The sequence below is a fragment of the Eschrichtius robustus genome, chromosome 2 (assembly GCF_028021215.1).
Source record: "Eschrichtius robustus isolate mEscRob2 chromosome 2, mEscRob2.pri, whole genome shotgun sequence".
Lineage (NCBI taxonomy): Eukaryota > Metazoa > Chordata > Mammalia > Artiodactyla > Eschrichtiidae > Eschrichtius > Eschrichtius robustus.
The window spans coordinates 176,478,107-176,495,032 of NC_090825.1; the positions used below are offsets into that span (position 1 = coordinate 176,478,107).

At 57.0% G+C, this 16,926-nt stretch overlaps 1 protein-coding gene across 2 annotated transcripts; it reads left to right on the forward strand.

The window, feature by feature from the left end:
• Positions 1-961: 961 nt before the first annotated feature.
• DAPK3 (death associated protein kinase 3) lies at positions 962-13,716 on the forward strand. Of its 2 annotated transcripts, none has more exons than XM_068537265.1 (9): positions 962-1,050; positions 2,033-2,190; positions 8,251-8,611; positions 8,898-9,027; positions 9,274-9,322; positions 9,943-9,969; positions 11,085-11,237; positions 11,966-12,011; positions 12,487-13,716. In XM_068537265.1, the coding sequence occupies exons 2-9, from the start codon at positions 2,129-2,131 to the stop codon at positions 13,021-13,023; spliced, it is 1,365 nt and encodes a 454-aa protein (XP_068393366.1). In that variant the 5' UTR covers positions 962-1,050; positions 2,033-2,128; the 3' UTR covers positions 13,024-13,716. The 2 variants fall into 2 exon arrangements, with proteins under 2 accessions (XP_068393366.1, XP_068393367.1); XM_068537266.1 differs by lacking the exon at positions 962-1,050 and adding an exon at positions 1,217-1,333.
• The last annotated feature ends 3,210 nt before the right edge of the window (positions 13,717-16,926 follow it).

Genomic DNA, 16,926 nt, shown 5'->3' on the forward strand with positions numbered 1-16,926 from the left:
TACGCACTAAGGCTCAATCAATGCTAGCTGTTACCATGTATCTTGAGCTTAAAAGGAGTCACAAAACAATCCTCAAGGGGCTTCCGTGGTTGGCGCAGTGGTTAAGAATCCGTCTGCCAGTGCAGAGGACACGGGTTCGAGCCCTGGTCTGGGAAGATCTCACATGCCGCGGAGCAACTAAGCCCTTGCGCCACAACTACTGAGCCTGCGTGCCACAACTATTGAAGCCCACGCGTTTAGAGCCCGTGCTCCACAAGAGAAGTCATGCAATGAGAAGCCCGCGCACTGCAACGAAGAGTAGCCCTTGCTCGCCACAACTAGAGAAAGTCTGCACTTAGCGACGAAGACCCAACACAGCCAAAGATAAGTACATAAATAAAATTTAAAAAAAAATCCTCAAGCATTAATGGCAACACCAGACCAATCTCCTAACCCAAAGCCCACACTGAACTAGCTCAGATACCATCTGACAATCTCCTAATTTGCATCTTTATGTATTTGGAATATGGTTAGCATTTTACAGAGAAGGAAACTGCCACTCAGGGACTAAAGCAGCCCAAGGGTTCACCTCAGGGTCTGTCATGCCGGAGCTGGGCCTTGGATTCGCGCTTTCTCATGCCCAAGGTAGGCAGGAATAGGGATGCAGAATTTCAGCATCCCGCCGCCCAGCTTCAGGACCCCGGTCAGAGGAGAATGGGCGGGGCGGTCCAGGGGCCGGAAGTCGGAAGGCCGACTTCCGTAAGCTTGACCGGCGTTCTTTGCAGCCAATCACCTGCGGGAAGCCTAGCCTGTGCCAAAGACGAGGCAGCATTCTGGTGAGGAGGGCGGGAAGCGCGAGGGCCTGAGCCTGGAAGGCGGCGGTGGGCGGGCTTCACGAGCGGCGTGCGCACTGGCCAATGGGTGGTGGGCTCCACCTCTTGGGGGCGGGCCCTGGGGGCGCGGTGACGTCGCACGGGTCAGCGCGTCGAGGCCGCCAAGGCTGCGGGCCCTGAGGACGCGGCGGCGGCCAGCGCGGCTGAGGGCCCGGTTCGCGGCGCGGGGCCGAGGAGGGTGCGGAGCGGGCTCGGTCCGAGGCTGGCGGGTTGGGGGGCCCTTGGGGGACTTAGCGGGGGTCACGTTTGGGGACCCGAGGGATGACTGGGCGGGAGAAGAAGCTGGGCCGGGGCCTGTGAGGGGCGTGGCGGTCTCTGGGACGCTGGAGCAGGGACGTCAGGGGCTGGGGAGACCTTGGAGGCGTCTCTGAAGGAAGCCGTCGGGGTCTGCCTTGGAGCTTGGGAGACGGTCGGCGGAGAAGGACGATGGAGGAGACTCTCAGCTGTGGCCCTTTGAGGAGGCCTGTTGGGAGTGTGGAGACCGGGGTGGGGGGGCCTTCGGGGACGGGGGGAGGAAGAAGTTATATTTGCTAGGACGGTGGAGGTCAGGGGAAGCAAGAGCGGGTCGGGGCCTTTGGAGGAGCTTGGAAGCCATTGTCCAGTTACTGGGGAATTCAGGATTGGGGGGAGCAAGAGATGGGGTGAGCACAGCGCTGCAGAGAGTCTTAAGAGACCAGCCGAGGGGGAGGGGTTAGTGGGTAAGGGAAAGAGGGTTTGAGGCCGCTGATGGGTAGGGAGATGGAAGCGTGTTGGAGGTCTGGCAGGGAATCAGGGAGCCCCAGGGTTTGGGGGTGTGAAGAGTGTGGGGAACTTGCAGGAGTGTGTGGGGCTCTGGACGAGCAGGTTGGGAGAAGCCTAGGAGGGAGAGGTGGAAGAAGACAGGGGTGCTGTGTCTGGAAGCAGAGGTCTGTGGCTGGTGGGAGCTATGGGGGTGGAGGTGGCACAGCGGGGCTAACACTGACCTCGGGGGCGGTGTGGTATCTAAATGAGCCGACATATGGAAGTGCCCCGCCCACCAAGTGCAAGTGCTTTCTACAAGGACCGTGGAATTTCAGCATGGTGTAATGTGAAACCTATTTTGGGGGAGCAGGTCACTCCATTGACCTAGAAGTAATGGCTGGCATCTCACTCCTTTCTTATTTCCCTGTCTCCTCCTCCAGGGTCACAGCTAGAGGACTCCCTGAGGTCCTGTCCCCCGGGCCACTGTGACTGCGTTTGCACTGGAGTGGAAGGCGCTGGAAGGCAGACCGGCCGCTATGTCCACATTCAGGCAGGAAGATGTGGAAGACCACTATGAGATGGGGGAGGAGCTGGGCAGGTGAGCTCTCCCCTCTGATGGGGCTCCAAGGAGGGGAGAGACCCGCTGTGGGGTTTTCTGGGTGTATCTCCTCTCCTGTCCTTTATCCTACTCTCCAAGAAGGGATGAGTCAGTATCATGTGCTGTGGAACGAGTTTGGGCTTTGGAGTCAGCCAGTCTGGGCCTGGAATTCTTGCTCTGACATCCTCTGTGCATTTCCTTTGGGGAGAAACATAACTGAGCACAAATGGCACCTAATACGGTGCCTGGCATTGGCGTGAGAGCAGTAGATGTTGGCAGGTTTGTTGGTGAGGGTCTGTCCCTCTCTTTAATCCTCTCTTGTGGGAGGGCAGTTGAGTCTCCCCGGGTCTCGTACGTTTCCAGGGAAGGCCTCCTGTCTGGGCACACACCCTTGTGGGAAAGAGCGGAGGTTTCCCGATCCAGCCAGCAGCTGATTTCCTGCTGGGCTGGGCCTTGGAGCGTCCCCTGGGAGCGCCCCACTCCCCTCAGACCTGCCAGGCACCATCCTCCCCCCCCCACAGAGCCTCAGACCTTATTTGGTGAGTTTGTTGCTGGCCGGCCCCATGATGTCACCAGAATGGAATGTAAATAACTGAGCCATAAACTGAGCTGTTCATCAGGCCTTTGCTGAGAGAGTGTATGGGGCTCATTTGGGATTCTGAAGTCCCTCCTTTAGGAATTTCCTCCGGTAGAGTGGTAGAGAATGCAGGCTGTCTCCCCACCCCCAAAGAAGTCTCAGACTCTGTTGTTGAAAATGTATTAGGACCTGCTGCTGAGAGTAGTTTGGCAAAAGTCAGCAAAAATACCATGTATGTTCCCTTTAACCCACTGATTCTGCTGCTAGGAGTTAATTCCGTGGGAGTAGTACATACATGGACCTAAGGATCTAGGGACAGGGAGAGTTACTGTAAGGACTTTCTGTGAGCAAAAGATGGGAAGCTTCTTCAGTGCCCATATATGTATATGTATAGCTGATTCACTTTGTTATACAGTAGGAACTAACACACCATTGTAAAGCAATTATACTCCAATGAAAATGTTAAATAAAAAAAAAGAGCCTGGCAACTTGTATAATGCAAGCCTCGTAGAGAGTTTATTGAAATTTTCTAGTAGCTATGTCAACTTTAATAATTTTTTTTATAATTAACCTTTTTTTTAATTAATTGATTTTTAAAAATTTATTCATTTGGCTGCGCCAGGTCTTGGTTGCAGCACGCAGGATCTTTGTTGCCGCATGCGTGGTCTTTAGTTGCGGCATGCGGGGTCTTTAGTTGTGGCTTGTGGACTTCTTAGTTGTGGCATGCATGAGGGATCTAGTTCCCTGACTGGAGATCGAACCCAGGCCCCCTGCATTGGGAGCGTGGAGTCTTAGCCACTGGACCACCAGGGAAGTCCCAATTTTAATGATTTTAGTAATGTATTCTACTTAACCCAATATGTCAAACTGTTATCATTTTGCTTGTGATCATTATAGAAATTACTAATGAAATAGTTTACTGCCTTTTATTGATGTGCACCTTTGAAATCTGGTGTGTCTTGTACACTCACAGCACATGTTAATTCGAATGGGCTGGACAGCTTCCGTGTGGCCAGTAGCTGCCATCTTGGACAGCGCTGCCCTATGTAATGATCCAGAACATTCTTGGAGACACATGAGGTGAAGGATTAATGCCACAGAACACTGTGCATACTGTGCTGCAATTTGTATAAATTGCAGATGTTGTTTGGACATCTGAGTCCTGGGCTGTTTTTTTGTTACATTTCCATTCATCTGTGAAAGGCCCTACCAGGCAGATACTGTTATTATCCTCATTTTATAGATAAAGAAACTGAGGCTGAGAGCAGGAAAGCGGCTTGCCCAAGGCTATACAGACTAAAAGTGGCCAGGCAGGATTCAGACCTTGAGGCCACGCCCTGCCGGCTGCAAAGCCCAGGCATGCTGGAACCAGAGGTGGGCATCCAGCTTCTTCTGCCTGTCTCGAGTAAAGCATGGTCGTGTTTCCTTGTCCCAAGAGTCACGGGCTAAATGAACTGGGAGTGAGTTTCTTTGTGCGCCTGTGCGGATGTGTATGGAGGGTTCTTTCCTCCTAATTCAAGTCACCTGGACAGTCTTGGGAAATAAATGAATCTGCGGTTGGTCATTGTAGACCTCCAGCCTGGCTTCCACGTCACGGAGAGCTGTGTGTGTCTGTATTCGTCAGCTCGGGCTGCTGTAGTAAAGTGCCTCAGACTGGAGGGCATGAACAGTGGAGGTTGATTCTCTCACGGTGCTGAAGGCTGGACATCCAAGGTCGAGGTGTCAGCAGGCTTGGTTCCCTCTGAGGCCTCTCTCCTTGGTGTGTAGATGGCTGCCTTCTCCCCATGTCCTCACATTTTCTCCCTCTGTGCATATCTGTGTCCTAAACTCCTGTTCTTATTATAATCTCCTTATAAGGACACCAGTCACACTGGATTAGGACCCACACCAGTGATCTCATTTTGTACTTAATTACCTCACATTTTGAGGTTCTGGGGGTTAGGATTTTGGGGGACACAATTCAACACCTAACAGTGTCTTTGTCCCTCTTCCCATGAACTCTTTCTTTGTTAGTTTTTTTGTTAGTTCAGCTTGGAATAAAGCTAGAGGGGAAAAAAATCCTTGTATTTGAGAATTAGGCCACATGTCCAGTGCTTAGCAGTGTTCCGGGCACGCGGCGAACACTCGGCCCTCGAAGTTATTACCGTTAGGCGTCATCGTGGGATGGAAGGTGGACCTGGAATAACTTGCTTGGTTGATGTCGGCAGAGGGGAGGGAGAAAGGCCTTTCAGGTGTGGGGAATGTTAGCTAAGATGTGGAGGTGGGGGCAGGAGCACAGCGTGGATTTCCGTGCGGGGGGCGAGGCCTGATCAGGGACACTTGACATTTCTCGTCTGACCTGTGCTCTTGGCTTTTAGACTAGTGTATGAGTGTCCTGTTGCTGCTGTAACAAATTACCAGAATTTAGTGGCTTAGAACAACACCCATTTATTATCATAAAGGTCTGGGAGTCAGAAGTCTAAAATGGATCTGCAGGGTTGGTCCTTCTGGAGACTCCAGGGGAGCATCGGTTCCCGCCTTTTCCAGCTTCTAGAGGCACCGCATCCCTGGCTCGCGGCCCCTCCTGCATCCTCACAGCCAGCAGCGCAGCATCTCCCGTCTCTCTCTGCCTCTGACCCTCCCACCTCCCTCTTATAAGGACCCTGTGATGACACTGGGCCCCCCAGGGAATCCAGGGTCATCCCCATCTCAGGGGCCTTAACTTAATTCTGTCTGCAAAGGCCCTCTGCCCCATGAGATGACGTGTCCACAGGTTCTGGGGATTCGGATGTGGACCCTTATTTAGCCTACCCTGGTTGGTAATAATTTGCACTCCCCACCTTGATCCTCACCTGCCTGAGTGTGCTCGGAGCGTGTCTGCAGTGGCCTGCCGTGGGCGCCTTTGTGTCTCAATGCTCACGAGGGCAGCGCTTCAGGTGTTTGCTGGCTGCAGGTGGTCCTGGGCATCCCAGTGAGGTCCACTTACTGGGACACACCCAGTTGGGTCCCTCGGCTTTTCTGAGGGCCCTGCTGGCTTGGCAGAGGCGCCCCTCACTCGTTTCTCGTTCTGTCTGGCCTGTCCTCCCTGTGCTGTCACCAACTTAAGAGACCCCTCCTGTCCCCAAGGCCCGTCTGCACAATTCCTTCCTCTGCGTGCTTGTCCCCCATTTCCACGAGATGTCACATAGTCACCTAGTCTCCTTTCCCTTGACCCCCAGTGGTGCCTGGTTGAAGTTTCTTGTCTGGAATGTGTGCCTTCTGTCTTAGAATTAGTTTCTCTGCTCACGTGTGTGTTCATATATCCTCTGGAGGCTGGGGTGCACGACCCGTGGCCTTTGGGCCACATCCGGCCCTCACCTAGTTCAGTATGGCCCGCCTACGAACGTAGGATGGTTTTTTCCTTGTTTAAAGGGTTATAAAAACACACAAGAATTGTGACAGAGACCACATGGCCCGTAAAGCTTAAAATATTTACCCTCTGGCCTTTTTCATTCAACTCCTGAGTGAAAGCAAGTTAACGTAAGTTCCTAGATAGCAAAAGAATACGGACATTGGACAGCTCCCTGGAGTGCAGTAAAGAGAGTTTCTCTCTCTTTCTCTTCAGATACCAGGGGTCTTGAGATACACATCACACACCATACAGTTTACTCATTTAAAGTGTACAATTTAATGATCTTTCATACATTCACAGGGTTTTACAACCTTCACCATTAACTACTTTCAGAACGTTTCCATCACTCCAAAAGGAAACCTCATCCCCATGAGCAGGCACACCCCCATCCCCTCCCCCAGCCCAACAACCAGGAATCCACTCTCTGTGTCTGTGGATCTGCCTGTTCTGGACATAACCCATCAATGGAACCACACACTGGGTGTCCTTCTGTGTCTGGCTTCTCTCTCTGAGCATCGTGTTCTCAGGGTCCATCCACGTTGTAGCGAGTGTCAATGCTTCTCTCCTTTTGATGGCTGAGTGATGTGCCTGTGTGTGGAGGGACCACATTTTGTGTATCCATCATCTGTTGAGGGACATTTGGGTTATTTCCATCTTATGGCTACTGTGAATAATGGTGCTGTGCACATTTGTGTGCAAATTTTTGTGGAGTGATATTCCTGGGTCCGATGGTAACTCCATGTTTCACCTTTTGAGGAACTGCCAGACTATTTTCCACCGCGGCTGCCCCGTCTCACACTCCTACCAGCCATGCACCTGGGTTCCGGTTTCTCCACATCCTCACTCTTCTCTCTTGTTGTGAAAATGTATGTACTTCTTTCACTCTGCCTATTGAATAACAAGCTCTTTTTTTTTTTTTTAAAGGTGATAGACATCCTTTTATTTATTTATTTTTTGGCTGAGCTACACGGCATGTGGGATCTTAGTTCCCCGACTAGGGATTGAACCCGTGCCCCCTGCACTGGGAGCATGGAGTCTTAAACACTTCCACTCCAGGGAAGTCCCTGAATAAGAAGCTCTTTTGAACTCAGTGGTTTTTTATCTTAGATTTTAAACAATGATGAAATACGCTGTGAGAAGTTGAATCGTATAGAGTCATATCAAATGAAAAGTAAAAACCCCTTTTCACTGCCCTCAGTCGCACTCCTCAGAGATGTCTCTTGCTCACAGCTTGGTGCGTGTCCTTCAGACCTCTTTTCCTGCATCTACACACATAAACATACCTGCATAGGTGGGTACAGCATGTACCTTTTTTACCCAGAAAAATCTTGTTCCTTGTGTTATCCTGCAGCTGTCTTCACTGAGCCGGTCTTCACGGGTATCTGTCTTTTCTTTTTTTTTTTTTAATTATTTTATTATTTTAACTATTTATCTTTGGCTGCGTTGGGTCTTCATTGCTGCGCATGGGCTTTCTCTAGTTGCAGCGAGAGGGGGCTACTCTTCGTTGCGGTGTGCGGGCTTCTCATTGCCGTGGCTCTTCTTGTTGCGGAGCACGGGCTCTAGGCATGCGGGCTTCAGTAGTTGTGGCGCATGGGCTCAGTAGTTGTGGCTCGCAGGCTCTAGAGCGCAGGCTTAGTAGTTGTGGCGCACGGGCTTAGTTGCTGTGTGGCATGTGGGATCTTCCCGGACCAGGGCTTGAACCCGTGCCCCCTGCACTGGCAGGCAGATTCTTAACCACTGCACCACCCGGGAAGCCCACGGGTGTCTTTCCAGTCAGCACAAGGAGAGTCATTCTTTTCCAAGACTGAAAACTCTGCCTGACTTACCATGATGGGAGTCCAGCTCCCTTTTGATAAACGTGGAGCCGTTTCTGTTCTTTCACTGCTGCAGAAACGCCAGGTAGCCACTGTATTCACCAATTTGCACTCACGTGGGAGCACCCCTGCCAGGTGGGGTGCATTCTTCAGCTGGTGGGGTGCACCTCAGCATGGTGCCAGGACATGGGACGAGCTGTCCCAGGAGGTTGCATCATCCGAGCGTGGCCCAGTCCCAAGAGTCCTGTGACCCTCTCGGCGCCCACTCCCCACTCTCCCCTCCCGCTCTGTCCCTGCAGCGGCCAGTTTGCGATTGTGCGGAAATGCCGGCAGAAGGGCACTGGGAAGGAGTACGCGGCCAAGTTCATCAAGAAGCGCCGCTTGTCGTCCAGCCGCCGGGGGGTCAGCCGGGAGGAGATCGAGCGGGAGGTGAACATCCTGCGGGAGATCCGGCACCCCAACATCATCACGCTGCACGACATCTTTGAGAACAAGACTGACGTGGTGCTCATCCTGGAACTGGTCTCGGGCGGGGAGCTCTTCGACTTCCTGGCGGAGAAGGAGTCGCTGACAGAGGACGAGGCCACCCAGTTCCTCAAGCAGATCCTGGACGGCGTCCATTACCTGCACTCCAAACGCATCGCCCACTTCGACCTCAAGGTAGCCCCGCTGGGCCCTCAGGACAAAGCTGGGGACCAGCCTGACCGGGGAGGGTGAGGATGGGGGCCGAGAGGGTCCACCTCCCCTCGGCACAGGATGTCCTTGCCCGGGGCGTTGGGGAGACAGACTGGCTCAGGCCTGGACCTGTGCGGGGGTCAGCCCGCACAAACCCCGCACGCTGGGATTGGGAGGTGCTCAGGGACAACCTGGCGCTGTTCCCTGAGGTGCCGGGCCGGCAGCAGCACTGCCTCCCGCCCAGCGCCCTGCCTTCCCACCCCGCCCCCAGCCAGAGAACATCATGCTCCTGGACAAAAATGTGCCCAACCCGCGGATCAAGCTCATCGACTTCGGCATCGCCCACAAAATCGAAGCAGGGAACGAGTTCAAGAACATCTTTGGCACCCCGGAGTTCGTGGGTAAGGCCCAGTGTGGGCCTTGGGGGGTACTGGAGGACTTCCAGCTGGCATGGGGTGAGGCAGGCCCACTGGCCTCAGGTTTCCCTTCCTGGCCCCGGCGCTGGACACGGGGACTCAAGGCCTGGCGTTGGTGCTGTCACCGTCCTGGCCTTCCCTGCCGAGAGCCGGCCTTGTCTGAGTGGGCTCTGTCCGCTGGTGCCCCCTTAGCCACACCCGGCACCTGACCCTGTCTGCCTATCTCTGCAGCTCCCGAGATCGTCAACTACGAGCCCCTGGGTCTGGAGGCGGACATGTGGTGAGTGGGGGGCGGCGGGCCCGGGGCTGCCCTCGTCGCTTCTCCTCAGGGCATCCCCCATCTGTCCCCAGGAGCTGCCGGTCACAGCCGTAGGCTGGAGTGTAGCCTCTTCTCCTGGTCTTGGAGCTGTGGGGCAGGGGCAGGACAGACTGCTGCCTTAGAACAGGGTTGGCCAATGACCCAGGCCCATGAGCTCGGAATGGTTCTCACGTTTCTGGAGGGTTGTTAAAAACACACACACGTGTGGCAGAGACCATCTGTGGCCCCCAAAGCCCCGCTCAGCGTCTCGCCCTTTAGAGGAGGAGTTTGCCAGCCCTGCCCTTGGCCACAGCAGCCCTGTCGAGGGCCCCACGTCTGCATGTCTGTGGTGCCTTTGGACTCTGTCCACGCCGCCCCGACCCTGGCCAGTTTGAGCCTGGACGGGCAGGTGTGGCCAGAGGCACTTCAGCGTCCAGTCCTGAGACCCTCTGAGCAGAGCGAGGGCCTTGGTGGGGGCTGTGCAGCCCCTGGAGGGAGAGGGTCCCTGGGGCTGACGGGCCTGCTGCCGACCGGGCTCTGGGGTTGGGGTGCTGTGCCCCCGGCTGAGCTGACCCCTGTCTCTTCTGTATGTTCTCTTCCAGGAGCATTGGTGTCATCACCTACATCCTGTGAGTACCTGCTCGGCGCTTCCTGCTCCCTCCCGGGGCCCTGCTGGGTCAAGAGGAGGGTAGGGAGGCTTCTGTGCGGGGACAGAGAGTGGAAGGCAGCACCCTCAGTGCTCTGATGTGTCGCGGCGCTCGGGAACTCTGGATGGGTGGACGAATGCATGAGTGAATGAATGAATTTGTGCAGGAGAGAGAGGTGTGTTCAGGAGAGTTCAGAAGGCAGGGCCTGATCGTGTGAAACAACCGTGCAAGGCCCTGGACCGGGATGGCGTGTCCCCCTCGTCCTCTGGCTGGCAGCTCCTAGGCGTGGTGGATTCAGACACGGGCCCGTTGGAGAGTAACTCAGCCTCCAGCCCCTCCCCTTCCTGGAGGTCAGGGGTGAGGATGAAAGTTCCATCCCTGTAACCCCACTTGCTGGTTCCCCGGCCACCGGCCCCCTCCTTAGGGCCTTTCCAAAGTCACCTCAGTGGCATCAACTCAGGTGTGGTTGGAGGCGGCTTCTTGTGAACAACAAAAACACTCCTTTCATCTCGAACCTTGAGCTGTTTTAGGAAAGGGAACAAAGACCAAATATTATAACAGAAGATGCTCCCACCTTGGGTTTTAGGAAATGACGAGGGTTTTCGGATGTGTGTGCCTGAGGATTGGAGTGAAGACCACATATACATTTGTCACCCTAAGTCACAGCATCACGTACCCAGAACCCCACAGTGTGGTGCTGTGGCCTCAGTGCAGCATGTCTGGAAGACACACGATGTCTACGGTGTTGGCCAGGACTCCCCCCGACCTCCCCCCAAAGTTAGCCGTTTTCCCTCTAACTACTACACGCTTCAGGGAAGTGCCTCAAGGTTGTGCGTCTGCGTAGCTACTTTGAGATTCTGCAGAGATTTTGCCCACCCATTTCAGCACCCCTCACTGGCTGGGCAGTGGGTTTTCACTGCTTCTGGTTGGAGGCTGGGCGCAGTTGTGGTTGGTGGCCATGGGCCCGGCATCGCCCTTCCTCCACGTCTGCCCCCTGCATGGGCATGGCGGAGTTGGGTGGTGGCGTGGACAGCGGCCTGGTTGTGGGGTGACCGCTGGGCTGTCCGGCCCCACTGAGCCTGGTGTCCATCTTCCAGTTTGAGTGGCGCGTCCCCATTCCTGGGAGAGACCAAGCAGGAGACCCTGACCAACATCTCGGCCGTGAACTACGACTTTGATGAGGAGTACTTCAGCAACACCAGCGAGCTGGCCAAGGACTTCATCCGCCGGCTGCTCGTCAAAGACCCCAAGTAGGAGCGCTGGGCCGGGCAGGGAGGGCCTGGCAAGGCCCCCAGGATGGGCGCTGTGGCCGAGGACAAGTAACACGTCCTTGTCCGTCCGAGCCGCCACCTTCCTGTTACTGGGAATCGGGCGTGGCTTCTGCTTTGGGCTGGAGATAGCACAGAGAAGTTAGGTCGGCCCTTTTAAGAAGCTGTCTCTTAAGCTTTTAATTTGTGGCCAACGTTTAAGATAGGAGGTTTCCTATAAGATTCCAGATTACTATTTGTTTTTTCTTAGAAAAAAATCTAACTGTGCTGGCAGCACGGAGCCTGTATTCACACAGAGGTGCTCCCATGGGCCACTGTCCTCCCCAGCCTCCTCCTCTAGGCACCTGAGTTGTGAGACCCCAGCGTTAAGTGTCAACACTGTGAACGAAACCCCTCAGAAAACATGGAGACCCTGGAGTCCGCATCCCCAGGCTCCTTGGCGGGCTCCTTGTGGTTGGCCAAGCAGAGTGGAAGCTCTTCATGGTGCCTGTACTTTCACGGTCATTTCAGGGACTTGCTGCTGGGCTGGAGGGTGACTTTAGGGACTTGGGGGGGGGGTCCCCAGGGGCAGGTGCCTGAGTCAGCCACAGGTGGGGCTGAGAGCCAGAGTTGCAGCAGGGAGAGCATGGCTCACCCCTTCCTGCTCTCTGCGTCGGGGAGGATGGTAAAGTGGCCCACGTGCAACTAACTAGGGTTGGGGGCTCTTCCAGGAGGAGAATGACCATCGCCCAGAGCCTGGAGCATTCCTGGATCAAGGTGAGGCAGTGGGGCTGCCCCCACGTAGGCATGGCAGGTGTGAGCAGCCTCTGGCATGGGGGAGGGTCCCCAGGGGAGCGGGCCCGGATGGTGTGGGGCGCGGGGTGTGCATGGACGTGGTGTCGGAGCCATCTCACGGAGATGCCGGCTGGAGTCCGTGGCCCCTCTGCACGTAGCAGGGCTCCCTCCCCAGAACTTCCCAGAAAGGGGTCACCTCCAGGCCTGGGTTAGGGTTGGCAACCTCTGTAAAGAGCCAGAGAGTAAATGCCTTTGGGTCTGTGGTCTGTGGCACGACCACGTAGTCTGCCATCCATTTTCGGCTTGGCCATCAGAGCGTGGAAGCTCCAGGAGCACGTGTACGTGAATGGGCAGGGCTGCGTGCCAATGAAAAGCGAGCGGAGGGCCGGGTGTGGGCCGGGGGGGAACGCTCCCCCTGCCGGCCCCTGGTCCAAGGCGCCCTCCCCTCCTGCTGCAGGCGATCCGGCGGCGGAACGTGCGGCGAGAGGACAGTGGCCGCAAGCCGGAGCGGCGGCGCCTGAAGACGGCCCGCCTCAAGGAGTACACCATCAAGTCGCACTCGAGCATGCCCCCCAACAACACCTACGTCAACTTTGAGCGCTTCTCCAAGGTGCTGGAGGAGGTGGCGGCGGCCGAGGAGGGCCTGCGTGGGCTCGAGCACAGCCGGCGCCTGTTCCACGAGGACATCGAGGCGCTGACGGCAATCTACGAGGAGAAAGAGGCCTGGTACCGCGAGGAGAACGAGAGCATCGGCCAGGACCTGCGGCGGCTGCGCCAGGAGCTGCACAAGACCGAGGCGCTCCAGCGGCAGGCCCAGGAGGAGGCCAAGGGTGCCCTGCTGGGGGCCAGCGGGCTCAGGCGCCGCTTCAGCCGCCTCGAGAACCGCTACGAGGCGCTGGCCAAGCAGGTGGCCTCCGAGATGCTGTTCGTGCAGGATCTGGTGCGTGCCATGGAGCAGGAGAAGCTGCAGGGCGGGGAGTGCAGCCTCCGCTAGGGCCGCTCGGGGCGCGGTGTCCTGCACCCCGGGGGAGCCCCCCGTCACCCTGCTGTGGCCCTGGATGTCCACGGCTGAGGGGAGGGCTTTGGCCCGGCTCTGCGCCGGGAGGACGTGGCTGACCTGGGCCTTCTCTGCGCAACCCAAGTCGTCGTCCCCGGGCCCCGGCTCAGCCCCTCCCTCCTGCAACTCGACTCTGGGGGCTTCCAGGGCAGCATCACCTCAGGAACTCTGCAAGGGGTTGGTACCGCCAAGACAGCTCTGGCCGTGGTGGACACCGATGCCTCACACGTGGCAGGGTGTAGGGGTGGCGGCCTCCATGTGCAGGGCCTGGGTCAGCGGCTGCAGGCCCTCCATGTGGTCTGAGTGCATGGAGCCTTGGTGTGGGGACAGGGGTGTCTGAGTGCCCCGGGCTCGCCCCAGGGCTCAGAATTGGAGGGGCCTCTGCTCGACAGCCCGGCTCCTCCTGTTCTGGAGACGGCTGCTCCTCCAGGGTCTGTGGTGGAGGTGGCCTCTGAGCCCAGCTCTTCAGATCCCCCAGCCCCTCGCAGGGCCCCCAGCCTGGGGCTGGGCACCAGGGCCAGAGCTGAGGAGATGACGCAGCCCTCGAGGAGGTGTGGGTCTGGGGGTTGTATTGGGGGCAGTGTGTGGCAGGGCACAGCGCCCGGATGCAGTAAAGGAAACATCTGTAAAGCTGAGTCTCCACTCCCTCCCTGAGGCAGGCCCACTGGGGGCGGGGAAGGGGGTGAAGAGCTGTGGCCGCATGGAGCCTCCCGCGGGCAGGCTGTGGAACCATCCCCTTCTCTCCAGCTCCCTGTCAACGCACAGCGCTGACTCTGAGAGCCATCGGCACGGGTCCCACCTGCTGCCTTGCCCTGTTCCTCTCCCTCGCCCAGTGCTGCCTTCAGGACAGCACCTCTCGGCTGGGCCCCCCGGAGTAGCTGCTGGAGGCCCGTGTTCCCAGCGTCCCCTCCTGGAGAGCCCCAGGACCCCTTACACACACGCCACCCCATGTTCTGTGCCGCCCATTTGACTGCCTTTGCTGGCCTGGTGTTTCCAGGGACCCCCTCTCCGGTGGAGGTGGAGCCTTGGCGAGTGCTGGCCTGAACCACAGGGTTAAGAGGGTTTCAGCGGGCAGTGCCGCTGTGTGCCACTAGGTGCTGCCCTGGAGTGGGGTCTTGCGCCCCAGAGAGAGTGCCCTGAGAGCCAGGCTTCAGTGGAACGTGAGTCCCCGGCTGGTGGCCCCTCTGAGCTCAGAATTCTCTGCTGCTGGTTGTGTTAATCGAGGGACCCCTGTGCAGCACCCCCTTGGCCTGAGAGGAGTCCTCGGGACAGAGGCCAGCCCGGGCCGAGTGCAGCGAGGAGCTGGGCAGGTGGGCGGGTACTCCACCTGTGGCCCTGGCTGGGGCTCAGGCCCAGGACCCTGCGGGGCCAAGGAGGCCTTGGGACCTGGATGTGGGGCTGGCACAGGTGGGGGTCGGCCTGCTGTACGCCCCTCACGAGCTCCACTGCGTGACACACATGCCTCTAAGCGTATGCGTGCTGCTCGGAGGCGTGTGTGTCAGCCTAGAGGAAGTGAAGCGTGGCTTCCCTGGCGTCCTGCTCGTCTCTGCTTGGGCCCAAGCAGGGGCGGCCAGCCTTGGCAGTCATCTGGTGCCACGGCCTCTCCGGCCTCTTGTATCTCCCTCTCTCTGTCACTGCCTGCTCCCACAACCCTGGGGGCCTTGGAGGCTGCTCCGATCTTGGGGCTCAGGTGGACTGGGCTTCTTGTCGTTGCTAGGAGGTGGTGGCGTCCAGGCAGCTGGAGTGGCCTTGGAGGGGTTTCCTGTCACTTTGCTCCTCCTGAGATGCTGCCGGGTCACATGTGGGCTCCCCGGCCCTGCTTTGGGCCCTCCGGGAGGAGATGTCCTTGCCGCTCCTGCTCCCATTCGCCTCGGCCTCTGGGTCTGGAACGTGGTTCCAAAGAAGGCCCTTCTGACCCTCTTCCTCCTTCCCAGCGGCCTGCTCAGCCTTCTGTTGCCTCGTTCCATGCATCCCTCCCCCTACCGGTTTTTTAAAACTAATTTTAGAAAAATTGAGATAAGGCTCACTGTACGATTCATCCCTTTTCATTTGTCTGTTTTTGATCAACAACTTCCACTTTTAAAGTCTCAGTAAATTTCAGTTTGTCGAATGGTTGGACCCACTCAGGTTTCTCCAGTTGGTCTGTGATTGCTCCACAGCTGTCGCCTGGTTATTAGGCCTTCAAGGCAGGACCCTGAGCAGCAGATCCCCCGATGGTACGTTGCAAAGCGCGGTTGGCCCGCGGCAGGAAAGGGGCACCAAGTGTGGATAATTGTATAACATCAGTAGGCCGTGGTCTGGGTGCCTCCCACGGAAAGGGAGGAGCTTCCGTGCAGTGCTAGAGGGTCTCCAGACCCCGAGAGGGGTGAGCCGGAGGCTCCCTGAAGGCCTCAGGGGACCAGTGAATAGCATTCATCCAGCCGTCATTTCCCCAGTCATGCCGCACTGTGGGCCCCACGTCAGGCCCTGGGAGATGGCGGTAGGAGTTGGACGCAATGGTCTGTCTTGATAAGGGCAGGGGCGGGGCCCTCACCCATCCAGCCTTTCTGATGGAGACTTCCAGGTAGAAACCACAATTCCCTTTGGACTCACACCTGCCCTTTCCGTATCCAAAGTACCTCTGTGCTGAGGGCAAATTCCCCAGTGTCTTCAGTGGGTAACGTGAGCAGGTGTCCTTGCTTTGGAGATGACCTCTGCCCCCTGACCCGGGTTATCTTGCTCAGTGCAGCCTCGGTGTCCTCAATCTGTCAGTTAAGGGCACAGGGAACCACTTTGTGGTCATAAAGCACCTCCCAGTGTATCTGGCCCATGCAAGCACTTACAAATAGTGCTGTCCCTTTGTAGAGCCCCTGGGACTGACGTGCTGTTATTAGTCTTGTCTGTGACAGGCCCCAGAGTGGCCCCCACGTAGCCCCGCCTCCTGCTCCCCACCCCCTGGAGAGCAGGCTGGCCTCGTGGCAGGTTCTGACCAACAGAACGCTGGGAAGGTGATGGAGTCACTTCCGTGGTTAGGCTGCGCAGCCTATGATTTCCGTCTTGCCAGCTGACTCCCTTGCTGGCTTTGATGCAGTGAGCCGTCATGTTGGACAGGCCCACGTGGCAAGGAACAGCCAGCAAGCAGCGAAGCCCACTGACCACGTGAGGGGTCCTAACAGTGGGCCCCTCCCTAGTCGAGCCTTCGGATAAAACCCAGCCTGGGCTGACATCTGGATTGCAGCTTCCTGAGGGACCCTGAGCACAGGACCCAGGTAAGCCAATCAAGACTCCTGACCCACAACTGTGAGATGATCACGCGTATTGCTTTAAGGCACTAGGTTTGTTACACAGCAGTAGCTGACTCACGCTGATGAAGGTGTGCTGCATCCACTTACAGGTTCACCGAGTAATTCAACTCTCGCTGCCCCTCTTTTGGCACCCTGTCCCTCTGCCACGCCCTCAGCCCCTTTTCTTTCAGGGGTGTGATTGGGGGGTGCATGTTAGCACCTTCTGCTCTGAGGAGAGTGGGCCTCCCAGCAGGTCTGCAGAGCGAGGACTCCCCACATCTGTTTTTTAAAAAAATATTTATTTGGTTGCACCAGGTCTTTGTTGCAGCATGTGGGCTCAGTTGCAGCACACGGGCTCCTTAGTTGTGGCATGCGAACTCTTAGTTGCAGCATGCATGTGGGATTTAGTTCCCTGACCAGGGTTGAACCCGGGCCCCCTGGATTGGGAGGACGGAGTCCTATCCACTGCACCACCAGGGAAGTCCCCCCTGCATCTGGTTTTGCTCTTACGCAAAATGGGAGTGTCTTCTTGCCTCCTTCTTGAGGCGGGGGGTGGGGTGGGGGGGAATGAACCGTG